General features: G+C 39.6%; 1 protein-coding gene across 1 annotated transcript in view; it reads left to right on the top strand.

The window, feature by feature from the left end:
* Positions 1-14,644, top strand: part of LMBRD1 (LMBR1 domain containing 1) — a 146,076-nt gene that overhangs the window by 68,065 nt on the left and 63,367 nt on the right. Inside the window, exons 6-7 of the mRNA XM_040261414.1 lie at positions 6,638-6,726; positions 10,093-10,166. Of these exons, the coding sequence (XP_040117348.1) occupies positions 6,638-6,726; positions 10,093-10,166 (163 nt within the window). The remainder of the gene's footprint in view (positions 1-6,637; positions 6,727-10,092; positions 10,167-14,644) is intronic.

The following is a 14,644-nucleotide window of genomic DNA, read 5'->3' on the forward strand; positions in this document are numbered from 1 at the left end:
AGGAGGAAGCAGCTTTGCCCTCTAGTCTGGTAGGAGCGGCAGCCCTGATGGTAACTGAAGTGCCTTTGGGGTCTGTCTTGAAGGATGAAAGCATATTCTCTGCTAAGTAACTCTGTGACCCCATCCTGACGAATCTCGAGTCTCAGAGCCTTTCCTTATTGTGTCTCATTTGTGCTCCCTTACCTTAGTTCAGGTTGACTGTGTCTCTGCTGGTGTCACCCTGTCTATTCCTGTCTTCAGTGAGACAGCTGATTAAATCGATGGTTTCCACCCGTACTAATTTCCTTGACAAGTGATTGTTCAGCCAAGCTCTTAGAACGTGCCTTCTCACTGTTTTCAAAAGAATGGTTCCTTTTTGCTTATCTCTCTCTCTCTTGCATTTTACTATAAATGGTATGGAGAAACCAACTTGCTCCTTCCAGCACTTTGCTTAGAATTTTCCACAGCTAAATATCCAGTCTTATCTCTTACAAGTAGTTCTGCCTTCCATAAAGCACTATAAAACTATTCAGCCAAGCTCTTCGTCACTTTCTAATAATGATCTCCTTTCTTTCAGTTTCCATTAACATATTCTTCATTTCTAGCTGAGATTTCCTCAGAATGACCTTTTGTGTCCATATTTCTAACAGCATTCTCACAGCTTGTATGTCTTCTCTAAGATCATAGAGGCTTTCTCTAAAACACTCTTTTCTTCCTGAGTTCTCACCAGAATTGCCTTTAACATCCACATTTTTATCAGTAGTCCGTTCAGGGCAGTTTAGACTTTTTCTGGCATGCAGCCTCCAGCGTCTTTAGGTCTTTCCCTATCACTGAGCTCCAAAAGCACATGCACATGTTTAGGTATTTGTTACAAAGTAGAAACCTGCTTCATAGTGCCAAAATGTGTATTAGTCTATTGGGCTGGGAATAATGTACATGCCTGCTCAGTTGTGTCCACCTCTTTTCAGTCCCATGGACTATAGCACACCAGGCTCCTCTGTCCATGGAAGTTTCCAGCCAAGAATACTGAAGTGGGCTGCCATGTCCTTCTCCAGAGGGTTTTCCTGACCCAGAGTCTGAACCCATGTCTTCTACATCTCTTGCTTTAGCAGGTGGATTGTTTACCACTTAGCCACCTACTTGCGCTGTCTTAACAGAATATAACAGGCTTGCTAGCTTCAACAGTGGACACTTACTTCTTACAGTTCTGGAGGCTGAGAGTCTAAAATTAAAGTGTCAGCAGGTTTGGTGTCTGGTGGGAGCTCTCTCCTTGGCATCCAGATGGCCACTTTCTCACTGTCTTCCTACGGGTTTTCCTCTCTGCTGGCCACCAGCGAGCTCTGGTGTCTGTTCTTCTCCTACAAGGACATCAGTCCCATCAGGTCAGAGTCACCCTTGGGACCTTATATCCAGGTACCATTCACATGGGGACTTAGCACTTCAACATAGTAATTTGAGGGGGAGGGGACACAATTGAGTCTATTCCATATGGTAACTGAGAAACTGAAGTTAGCATGGAATAGTTAAAGAATGATATAAAAGTGGAATGTGAATTTAAATCCTCCCTCCCCCGGTTGTTGTTGTTGTCCAGCCTCCAGTTGTGTCTGACTCTTTGCGACCCTGTAGCATGCCAGGGCTCCCTCTTCCTCACCATTTCCTGAAGTTCACCCAAGTTCATGTCCATTGCATGATGCCATCCAGCCATCTCATCCTCTGATGCCCTCTTCTTCTGCCCTCAAATTTTTCCCAGCATCAGGGACTTTTCCAGTGAGTTGACTGTTCCAACAGGTGACCAAAATACGGGAGCTTCAGCTTCAGCATCAGTCCTCCCAACAAGTATTCAGGGTTAGTTTCCCTTAAGGTTGACTGGTTTGATCTCCTTGCAGTCCAGGGTACTCTCAGGAGTCTTCTCCAGCTCCACAGTTCAAAGCCATCAATTCTTTGGTGTTCTGCCTTCTTTATGGTCCAACTCTCACATCTGTACATGACCACTGGGAAGACCACAGCCTTGACTATTTAGACCTTTGTTGGCAAAATAATGTCTCTGCTTTTCAATACACTGTCTAGGTTTATCATAGCTTTCCTGCCAAGAAGCAATCATTTTCTGATTTCATGGCTGCAGTCACCATCCACTGATTTTGGAGTGCAAGAAGAGGAAATCTGTCATGCTTCAACCTTTTCCCCTTCTGTTTGTCATGAAGTAATGGGGCCAGATGCCATGCTCTTAGTTTTTTTAATATTTAGTTTTAAGCTGGCTCTTTCACTTTCCTCCTTCACCCTCATCAAGATGTTCTTTAGTTCCTCTTTGCTTTCTGCCATTAGAGTGGTATCATCCACATGTTGGAGGTTGTTGATGTTTCTCCTGCCTGTCTTGATTCCAGCTTATGACTCATCTAGCCCGGCATCTCTCATGATGTTCTCATCATATAGGTTAAATAAACAGGGTGACAGCAGACAGCCCTGTGGTACTCCTTTCTCAGTCCTGAACCAATCAGTTTTTCCATTCAGGATTCAAACTGTTGCTTCTTCACCTGCATACAGATTTCTCAGGAGACAGGTAAGATGGTCTGGTATTCCCATCTGTAAAAGCTTCCCACATTTTGTTATGATCCACACAAAGACTTTAGCGTAGTCAATGAAACAGGTAGATGTTTTTCTGAAATTCCCTTGCTTTCTTTATGATCCAACAAATGTTGGCAATTTTAATCTCTGGTTCCTCTGCCTTTTCTAAACCCAGCTTGGATGTCTGGGGGTTCTTGGTTCATGTAATGCTGAAGCCTGGTATGCAAGATTTTAAGCATGACCTTACTAGCATGGGAGAGGAGAGCAATTGTCCAATGGTTAGAACATTCTTTGGTGTTACCCTTCTGTCCTGTGACCACTGCTGGGTCTTCCAGATTTGCTGACATACTGAGTGCAGCACTTTTTAAAAGCAATTTCATCCTTTAGGGTTTTGAATAGTTCTACTGGAATTCCATTGCATCCACTATGTTTATTAACAGCAGAGTTTCCTAAGGCCTGCTTGACTTCATGCTCCAGAATGTCTGGCTCTGGCTGACTGACCACACCGTCATAGTTATCCAGTTCATGAAGATCTTTTTTGTGCAGTTCTTCCATGTATTCCTTCCATCTCTTCTTGATCCTTCAGTACAAAAGGAGAAAAAATTGTAAGATGGCATTTCAGGTGTTTGTGTTGGCAAGTGACAGACCATGAGCTTAGCCACATAGGTGGGCTCCAGATCTTACATACAGTGTTTAAGACATTGAGTTTTATCCTGCTGAGCAATTGAAAGGCAGGGCAGGTGTGGATATACTGGTGTTTGCATCCATGAAAGCAAATGTGTGTGAATTTTTTGCAACACTGAAGGATGCATGGAGAGGGGCATTTGGGAGTTGGTCAGTGGGCACAAACGGTGGGTAGGAAGGTCAGTCAGTTAACTACCACTGTCATCGTTCAGGCGGGAGGTGAGAGTCTGAACTGGAGTAGTTAGAGCAGAGGGGAACAAACAGGTAGGCAATTTGGAAGATAAATGTGACTTGGTGATTGAGTATAGGAGGTAAAAATCTTATTTTCAGTTTTGCTAATTTCCTGATTTCAATTTCATATCTCCTGAAATTGATTAGCCTTTCCTTTGTCCCTTCCTGAAGAGATAATCTGTATTAAGCTAATTTACTCAGATTGGGTGTTGAAGATTTTTTCTAAGCAGTTTTACTGTTGTTAAGAGCAAAAAGGAAATTTATAATCTTATGAGGATTTCAGTTCTTAGCTTGATCTTGTATTGTGTGTCTTTGAAAGTTGAGGTTCTCTGTATTCATTTCTTTATAGTTGATTAAGAATGATGTGTTAGTTATAGGTCTACAGCAAAGTGCTTCAGTTAGTGTATACCACTACTATATTTAAAATAGATAACCAGCAGAGACCTACTCTACAGCATAGTGAACTTGGCTCAATGTTCCATAATAACCTAAATGGGAAAAGAGTTTGAGTAAAGAATAGATCCAAACAGTTTGCAGGATCCATTTTTTTTATTTTTATTTTTTTTATTTTGAGAGAGAGATAGACTGAGGTTAAGAATATCTGTAGCTTTCAACCACACAAATCTCATTACACTTTTGGTTTCTTTAGTGTCATCACCATTCAGTAAATGCCTGATAGGCATATAACTATGTCAGTAAATGCCTCCCCATCAGAGTGAAGGGGTCTGTATTCTGGGCTCTTCCTACTAAAGTGGCCTCTGCATCTGTCAGGAGGTGCTTGTGTGGCAGGTCTCTGTCTAGGTTTTGGTTTGCAGGGCTGATATTTGACTGGTGAGCATGGCTTGACCCCTTCTGGTGGTTAAAAGGTTGAGATGCTTCCACGTAAGTCAGCAGCTACTCCTGAGTTACCGCACCCTTGGCCCAGTCAGAGGGTAAATCCCGGTTCAGCAAGGTCTTCAGAACCAAGGGCAGCATATATTGCCTTGTGAATGCCTTTGCCATGGGAAGTGAGTGAAAGTCTCTCAGTCATGTCTTACTGTTTGCCATCCCACAGACTAGCCCGCCAGGCTTCTCTGTCTATGGAATTCTCCAGTCAAGAATATTGGAGCGGGTAGCCATACCCTTCTCCAGGGGATCTTCCAACCCAGGGATCAAACCTGGGTCTCCTGCATTGCAGGCAGATTCTTTACCATCTGAGCCAGGGAAGCTCAAGATTCATTGTTAAATGTTTTGAATATTATCGCCCATGACATATAGACATATTTAGTTATAACTCTTGGATTCTGCTTATGTTGCTCTTAGTTTATGAGAAGATATTTTATATCTTTTTGGATTACATGGTCCTTGTGGCAAGGCGGTTGATGAACCTGCTTAGGGTTTATGCCTTAGCTGCTCACTCTAGTTCTACCTAAGATAATAGTGCTGGAATGTTAGCGCTCTGCTAGTTGTTCCAGAGTAAGTGTCTTCCTGAAGTCATTCTGACAATAGTTTGGGCCATTTAAGATTTTTGTTTTTGGGCACGTCAAGTTTCTCTAAATATTTAAATTGTTTAAGAGCCCTGTTCAGCAGCTTTAACATGAAAGTGTCAAGAGCAAGAGTTAATTACTTTCTTTTCCCACTGGACAGAACCTTTGGTTACATAAAACTGATATAGATACTGAATATTCTAAGTAGGAATGCTGTTTTTAGATATTTGTAATACATATTTCTGTCTTAATAGTACTGGAGATGATATTTTGTGCAACACAGAATTTTTCCCTGTATTCCAACTAAGAATTTCAAAGTATACTTTTCAAAAATATACATGTACAATTTTTTCCATATAAATATATATCTCTGAAAAAACTGCATCCAAATAAAATCGAAGAATGTTATATAGATTTTCTGGCTTGATTTATATTTTTATTCAAGTGCTAATATATAAGTTAATATTGTTATAGAAGTATATTATGCATAAGCTGTTCTTTATTTTTTGATTCCATCTGAATGGTTTTATTTAATTGTTTTTGATTTTATAACCAGGGAAACAAACAATTTTTTACATGTATTGCTCTTTCCTTATGGATAATCAATTTTCTCTGTAAAAGTAGTGAGAAATAAGTCTCAAAGATTGAGAAGAGTGTAGTAAATTGGTGTCAGTGCAAATAGAAATTTAAATAACCTCGTGCTGTGTCTGCTGATTCATCTTTTTATAAGGATAAAAAGTATCAGTTTTACCAAGTAAGGGCTTCCCTGATAGTTCAGTTGGTAACGAATCCACCTGCAATGCAGGAGACCCAGTTCGATTCCTGGGTCAGGAAGGTCCTCTGGAGAAGGGATAGGCTACCCACTCCAGTATTCTTGGGGTTCCCTTGTAGCTCAGCTGGTAAAGAATCTGCCTGCAAGCAATGGTCTAAAAAAATTTTTTAGAGTAATTACTTTGTTTTACTTGCATATATTATCAGAATGACTATCTTAATATATTGCTGGACTCATTCAGTATTACCCCTTTACAAAAAAATAGATCTTACCACTTTGCTTGCAATTAAGATTATGTTGGATAGGAGGTAGTATTAGGAAGTAGAGTTCACATGCACAGTCTAAAGGGGGTGCTCAGCTTTTTAGTCTGTTGTTTTGTTTCTGAGCTAGATTATGAAGTGCTTTTCTTTTTTTGTCTCTTTTTTTTCAGTTGTAGATTGAAAAGTAAATGAAACTACTTCATTATATATATTAGATAGAATCTTGAAATACCCAGAAAAATACTGAGGAAGTAAACATCACCCCTAGTTCTACAATGAGATATTTACTGTTAATTCTAGTGTATTTTCCTTCTATTCTTTTTTATGCATTTAAATATACTGAAAGCATGACTTCTATTCTGATTTAACAAGAGATTCTTAACCTTTTTGTGCTGTGGACAAAATAGCTTTAATTGCAAAAAATAAAATACATAGGATTACAAAGGAAACTATACTGAATATAGAAACTAAATCATGAAAATAAATGTGTGATATATTAAATGCGTGGATGAGAAACTTCTCACACCCCTCTGTACATGGTGCAGATTGGATTTGCTAATTCTTTGAGGGGGAAAGTTGACCTCACCTTAAAAAAATTACTAGAAATGGAGTTTCAGGTCATTTCCTTTTATTCAACCTTTTGTCTTTAAAACCATTAAGCAGAGTTACTTCCTCCTTTGTAGTGCTTTCGTTCCATTGAATCTTCCTGATAACAAAAATTCTACAGAGTGGGAAAAGGTGAAGTTCCTGTTTGAAGAACTTGGAAGTAGTCGTAAGTATTCTTTAAAAAAAAAGTCCATAGTAATTCATATTTCATGATACTTGTGACTGTCTTTGGAAGGTGTCTGTTTTTACACTGCTAAGAATTTAACTTCATAATTCTCTTAACTCATGGTTTAAAGGATGCTAGGCAGATGAGGACTCCATCTAGCTGTTATATAGCCAATCTCTTGACTTCTTTATAAAAGTACCATGTTGAAAAGAAAAGGTGATCTTCAAAGTATTTTAGCAGTAAAGGTTTTATAATTTCTGTGTGGTCTTCAATTCACTTAGGATAATATAGAGTAATATGTTAAATATGCTAGATACTGGTTTTTATCTTTAAACCGAAAGAACCTTATATTGCCCTTTGATGCTGATTAGGTAATTTTTTGTGGAATATAAATTGGAGAGGTTTTTTTTTTTTTTTTTTTTTTTTTTTTTTTTGTTTTTCTGTGTCCCCTGCAGTGGAAGCACAGAGTCCTAGCTGCTGGACCACCAGAGAATTCCTCAATTACAGAGGTTTTATGTGGATGAAATGATACTTTATTATAAATTTACCTCACCAAAACATTTTGAAGTTCCTTTTCCAAAACCTTTCTTTCCCTTAATCAGCATAGCCTACATTTTTAGAGGGGGAAAGAAAGCAGGTTTAGGAAGTCAGTTTAAGAAAGGTTTTTATCATTAAAAAATATAGTTAGTATTAGAAACTGCTATCAAATAAGAATGGGTATTTTGTTATTCAAAATTACATGTACATTTGAACATAGTAACTTTATTTTCAAAGAAACCTAGAAAATTTATAAATGTGGAAAATTCTTAATTCTTTTATATTTATTCTTTTTATGGTACTGTCATTCTTTGATCAGCACTTCTTTCTCTTTACCTAGATACAGTATTAAATGATGATTAAACTAAGTCTTAAAGTCTTTGCTGTACAACTTCTTAATTTTCTTGCTTTCCACTTAAGATTTCATCTTGTAAATTGTGGTCCATTAACATCTTGCTGATACCAGCAAGAAGACAGTAGCAGGCCTGGCATCTAATGATACTGCATGTCAGGATTTACGCCTCTGAGTCTGTTGCTGAGAAATAAATTGCTTCTTTTCCTGCAGTTAACTCTTTCAGGTCTCTTGAGTAACTACCTTTTTGCCCTGAACATTTTTCTCTTTAAGTTTTGCTGGTCTTTGAATGCTAGTATAACTTGAATCCCTGGTGGCTCAGACAGTAAAGAATCTGCCTGCGATGCAGGAGACCCAGGTTCAATCCCTGGTTAGGAAGATTCCCTGGAGAAGGGAATGGCTTTCCCAATATTCTTGCCTAGAGAACTCCATGGACAGAGGAGCCTGGCAGGCTACAGTCTGTGGGGTCGCAAAGAGTCAAACACGAGTGAGTGACTAACACATAACTCACATAACTTGAATCACTCATTATATAGGTAGCATTATTGTTCTACAGGTAGCATTGCTACCTATATAATTACTTGATGTAATCTCTTTAGTCTTAATTAACATTTAAAAAACGTCAGATCTTAAACACTGTATTTTAGAATACATTTTATTTATCAGTTAGTAATATTAATTTTTTTGATTGGCCAGATATCTTAGCAGAACACTCCTCTTTATCAATTCTAAGATGCATATTTTTACATGTTTTCATATCTCTGATTTTGTGATGCATTTTATAAGTGAAAATACCTTAAAATTGCTATTAGCCAAATGCCAGGCCTCTCCTAGTTGTATGAATACTTTTTGTTGATACTTCTAGTAAGATCAAAAAAGTAACGGCATCAGTGTCTTTGATTTGGTAAAATGTAGTATTACAGTTTAAAAAACTGAGGCTTAAAAATCTGCCTCACACAGTTTCTGAGCTTGTCAGTAATATGTTCTCCGTAAGTATTGCATTTTAAAACTGAGACGTTAGTTTTAATAAGGTAGGTCATTCTAATTTTTATTATTATTTGATATTGATAAAATGCATTAATTTAATAATTATATTTAGTTCCACAGGACCTGCATTTAAACTAGGTCAATACTGGTCTAGTAGAAACTGTATTAAAACTAGGACAATTAGTATTATTCTAATTTGAATATTAGAGTAATATTTAATAATATTAGAATGTTTAAGAATATATACATATTAATGTTCTTAATATTTAAGAACATTCAGATTTGCACAGTACTGCATTGCATTATCTGGCATGCTTATTTGAAAGTGTCACTCTCACAACCCACTCTTTGGTCTTCCGTGAAAGTGAAAGTGTTAGTGTCTCAGTTGTCTCTGTCTCTGTGTGACTCCATAGACTGTAGCCCACCAGACTTCTCCACCCATGGGATTTTCCAGGCAAGAAGACTGGAATGGGTTGCCATTTCCTTTTCCAGCTGATCTTCCTGACCCAGGGATCAAACCAGGGTCTCCTGCATTGTGGGCAGACTCTTCACTGTCTGAGCCACCGGGGAAGCCCCTTCCTTTAAGAGGTTTCTTAAATATAACTTGATAGCATAGTATTTCCAGCAAAAGCAATGGCATCCCACTCCAGTGTTCTTGCCTGGAGAATCCCAGGGATGGGGGAGCCTGGTGGGCTGCAGTCCATGGGGTCGATAAGAGTCGGACGCGACTGAGCGACTTCACTTCCACTTTTCACTTTCATGCATTGGAAAAGGAAATGGCAGCCCACTCCAGTGTTCTTGCCTGGAGAATCCCAGGGACGGGGGAGCCTGGTGGGCTGCCGTCTGTGGAGTCACACAGAGTCGGACACAACTGAAGTGACTCAGCAGCAGCAGCAGCATAGTATTTCTATTTTCATATTATCTTTGAAACAGTTTTCTATTTGTTTGTGTTTTTTTCCCCTAAGGCAGAATGCTAGTGCCTTTCAAGTTGAAGAGGGAAATAAACTCTTTACAATTTTAGGTATAAGCTATATTTTTCAAACTTACCTGAAAGTTAAGAACAAAGAAACTAGGAGTTTGAGATTGAGCAGAAGAGGAAGAAAGGGTCAAGGACAGTGACATTCCTATCATGTTATTTCTCAAAGTCTGCCATTCAGAAAGACTAGGGAATTTTTTGGCCAACTTTTCAGCATCTAATATTCTGCTGATTTCTTTTTAGGCTCAATAATTAGGCAGTGATTTCCTTTAATTTTAAGAGGTGTGAGGGGAAAAAAAAAATCTTACTCTGAAAGATCTTTAAGAATTCCATTTATGAAGAGCTACTTTAAAACTTTTCCATTTAAAGTTAGCACTTCAAGAATGGGATAATGCATTTGGGGTTTATTCCTTTGGAACATGTGAGAAACCCAGTTTTTATATTTATATTGATTTGTTGAATATAAACATTTGAATAGCTATACATTTTTAACATTGTTTTTCTTCCTTTGCAGATGGTTTAGCTGCCTTGTCATTTTCCATTAGTTCTCTGACCTTGATTGGAATGTTGGCAGCTATAATCTACACAGTAAGTGTAATGGTGATAATTGAGTTAAAATTAAAGAATCACTTTATGAAGCAAATTTTGCCTTATTAATATATTCAGCTTAGCTCTGTTTTCCTCTTTAATATTTAGTACTTTCTTCATTTTTCTTGAGAAGAAGATACATTTTTAATTACTTATCTGTATTTGTGAAGTTTAGCATTAGAAATTTAGAAATAAGTTTTATAACTTGTGAACCTTGAAGTGGTTATATACTATGCAATAATAGATTCAGTGATTTATAAGCATATTAGAACTGTGAACCATAGATCAGTGTCTGTTATGAATTGAGTAGATTTATCCTATTTGGGGATGGTTCTAGCAGTAAAGAACCCACCTGCCAATGCAGGAGACATAAGAGTTGGGGGTTCAATCCCTGGGTAGGGAAGATCCCCTGGAAGAGGGCATGGCAACCCACTTCGGCACAACCCACACGGCAGTATTTTTGCCTGGAGAAGCCCATGGATAGAGGAGTGTGGCAGGCTGCAGTCCATGGGGTAGCAGAGTTGGACTCAACTGAAGTGACTTAGCATGCATGCATGTGTGTGTGCTGTTGCTCAGTGTGTCCGACTCTTTGCAGCCCTATGGACGGATTATAGACTGCCAGGCTCCTCTGTCCAACCGTTTTTCCTGTAAAGAATATAGGAGTGGGTTGTCGTTTCCTCCTCCAGGGGATCTTCCTGACCTAGGGATCTAACCCACATCTCCTGTATTGCAGGGAGGTTTCTTTCACTGCTGAGCCACTGGGAAAGCCCATTTGGGGATATAGAGCTTTTAAAGTCGGGTATTTTTCATAACTTGTTATTTCTCTAGTATAAAGAATCTAATCTTATACTCTCAGTCTTTTCTTCAGTCTCTCTGGGAATGGTGTGACATGAATTATAATAGCCTGACTAACTTGTGTACAGACAGCTTTTTCAGTTTTTTGCTCAAATTATAGAGGAAAAGCTGGTAAAAATGCTTCTTGCATGCATCCCAAAAGAAAGCTGTGCAGGAAGCTTTAAACTGTATAGAACCTTTTTCAGATTAATGAAGTTGCAAAGATGGAAAATACTGGTTATAAAGAAAACATTTTGGAAATTGTTCCAATGTCTTCTTTGAAAGATAAATGGGCTATTAGATAGCAGAATCTAGTTTTGTTAGATAATCATTCAAGTGTCATAATGTGTAATAAAAGAAGTCTGAAATATGTGTATCTTAGTATCTTTCAGGTGCTTATTTGAGGTGCTTTATTTCAGGTGCTCAGTTTTCTTATTCATTGCCATATTTGCTTTTTTCATGTTTACTACACATGGAAGCTATCAGTGGGTAATTAACCTCCCTTCTGACGCAATATATGTACAGCAGGAGAACTGTCTTTTAGAAAACATTCACAAGTTAATAACATAATAGGGTTAGGCCTGGACTCTATTTGCTGATCTGTGACTGATCTGTTAGGCTGATCATGGGTTTGCCTTTTACCCTTTGTGGGTCAGTGTCTTCCCCATTAGATGAGAATAAAAAATGATCTCTTAAGGATTTTTGAAGGTCCACATCAAATGATACTTTTTGTAAAATGCTTTGAAAACTGTAGGGAAATGAGGATGCAGCAGTCAGTGAAAGATGAGTCAAGAGAAATGATCAGAAAAAGAGGAAACCAACAAGCGGGATCTTCGTCAGGAACCAAGAAGGCTCTGCGACTTTCCTTGACTGCTCCAGTTCCACGAGTGTTGGTCGGAGAGGCAGGAGTGCTTGTCAGGGACGAAGAACTTTCTGTTTCCCATCAAGGGCAGCAGCCACGGGACCACATTGTCCTGCGCGAGTTTCCTGAGTCCTGACCCTCACAGGGACACGTGAAGAGCACCCAGCGGGACTGTCACAGAGCAGGGACCTCAGGGTGCAGGGGAGCTGAATCTTTCCAATGGCCTGGAGATGTGCCTGCCCTTGCTTCAGAGGAAAATACTGTCTTTGTCTCCCAGGCCCCTTGCTGCACAAACATTCTTGAAAAGATTGTGCAGGAAAAAAAAGGCAATGAGTGCCTGGCTTGCAAGATGTGCAGAAGTGAGAGACCCATGGAGAATTGTTTTCCGACAGTCAAGAGGCGGATGCTGTGAAGATACAGCACGCAGATGGCGGTGAGGGCCGGAAGTAGCTTCTCTGATCTGAGCAGAGACTGGATTAAGGTGGATGCACAGAGCTGTGTGGGGAGGGCAGTGCAGGCTCCTGGGGAGGGCACCGTGCTGTGCTCTGACGGGAGCGGGAGGTGCGGCCAGCCCAACAGGTGCAGTTGGGGAAGGCGGTGAGTGCCCAGAGAGATGGCCAGAGGGCAGCTCTGCACGCCCTGTGGGCTGTGCCTAGGATTTTGGATTTTATTCCAACTGAGCTGAGAAGCCACTGAAAGTTTCTAAATGGAAAAGTAATAGGTTCTAACTAACATTGTGGATTTGAGAGTTGGACTGTGAAGAAAGCTGAGCGCTGAAAAATTGATGCTTTTGAACTGTGGTTTGGAAAAGACTCCTGAGAGTCCCTTGGACTGCAAGGAGATCCAACCAGTCCATTCTAAAGGAGATGAGTCCTGGGTGTTCTTTGGAAGGAATGTGCTAAAGCTGAAACTCTAGTACTTTGGCCACCTCATGCAAAGAGTTGACTATTGGAAAAGATTCTGATGCTGGGAGGGATTGGGGGCAGGAGGAAAAGGGGACGACAGAAGATGAGATGGTTGGATGGCATCACTGACTCGATGGCCGTGAGTGAACTCCGGGAGTTGGTGATGGACAGGGAGGCCTGGAGTGCTGCGTGGGATTCATGGGTTGCAAAGAGTTGGACACAACTGAGAGACTGAACTGAACTGAACATTGTAACAGTGTTGCTTTGGTGGGTCTGAATTAAGCTGTGGAGCTGATGAATGGATGTGGGGAAAATATGGGAAATGATTAAAACTCTTTGAAAGAGAGCTTCCCTACAGGAACCATATTATTGTTAAGGTAAATATTTCAAAGTCATATATTTTATATTGAAATGGATACTGAAAATTATGTATGCCATCAAATCAGGTATAAGGATCACAGTGGCTTGGTTAAGATATCCTTGTGCATGTATACTGAGTCATTTCAGTCATATCCCACTCCTTGCGACCCCATGGACTATAGCGTGCCAGACTCCTCTGTCCATGGGATTTTCCAACACTGGAAGTGGGTTACCATTTCCTTCTCCAGGGGATCTTCTTGACCCATAGATTGATTTGTGTCTCCTGCATTGCAGGGCAATTCTTGACTACTGAGCCTCTAGGGAAGCCCTTGCCTCTGAATACAAGAAATTAATTATTAAAGGTAAAATCATGTCTGTTCTAGAATCTGTAGCTATTAGTATTGAAACTACAGAAGCTTTTGTAGTATATATGTCAGTTGAGTGTGAATTTCTTAGGTACACATTGTTGTTTAGTTCAGATACTAGTTGATTATTTAAATTTTACCAAGGTAATATCCACTGTACCACATCTAAAGGAATAGCCAAATAATTGGGCACTCAGTTTTAGAAGAATGTCAGACGACATGTTATCTTACGTAGTGTTGTCAACATAAATTGAAAGAGAATCTGCTACTTTTTAAATTAAAAAAAAAAAAAACCCTCCAGGCACAATTATTTATGCAGACATTTTAATTTTTTGGTGCCACCAAGTGGAGAAATGTTGAATAATGCTGTTTTCATATAAAATGTATCATACCGACCACTGAAATGCCTATAAATGCAGAGACTGCTGAACTTTTTATTATGTACATGCATGCTGAGTCCTTTAAGTTGTGTCTGCCTCTTTGTGACCCAATAATATGTAGCCCACCATAGGCTCCTGTGTCCATGGGATTCTTCTTCAAGAAAGAATACTGGAGTGAGTTGCCATGCCCCCCACCCCCAGGGGATCTTCCTGAGCCAGGGGTCAAACCTGCGTCTCTTCCATCTCCTGAATTGGTAGGCAGGCTCTTTACCGTTGTGCCACCTAGAAAGCCCTTTTAATTATGTACACTTACCAGTAAAAAAAAAAAAAAAAAAAATGAGCATGTCTTCAAGGAGTTTATCAATTACTTATATACATACGTATATCTATATATTTATCCTAAATGTGCTGTGCTTAGTCGCTCAGTTGTGTCCAACCCTTTTGCGACCCTATGGACTGTCGTTCACCAGGCTCCTCTGTCCACGGGATTCTCTAGGCAAGAATACTGGAGTGAGTTGCCATTTCCTCCTCCAGGGGATCTTCCTGATTCAGGGATCGAACTTGTGTCTCTCATGTCTTGTGCTTTGGCAGGTGGGTTCTTTACCACTAGCACCACCTGTGTGAATTTACTATAAATGAAACTAATGGATTAAAGAAAATAGTGATGTTTAGTCGCTAAGTCACGTCTGACTCTTTTTGTGACACCACGAACTATTAGACCTCCAGGCTCCTCTGTCCATGGGATTTTCAAGGCAAGAATACTGGAGAAAAT

Source organism: Oryx dammah, unplaced genomic scaffold (genome assembly GCF_014754425.2).
Source record: "Oryx dammah isolate SB20612 unplaced genomic scaffold, SCBI_Odam_1.1 HiC_scaffold_19, whole genome shotgun sequence".
Lineage (NCBI taxonomy): Eukaryota > Metazoa > Chordata > Mammalia > Artiodactyla > Bovidae > Oryx > Oryx dammah.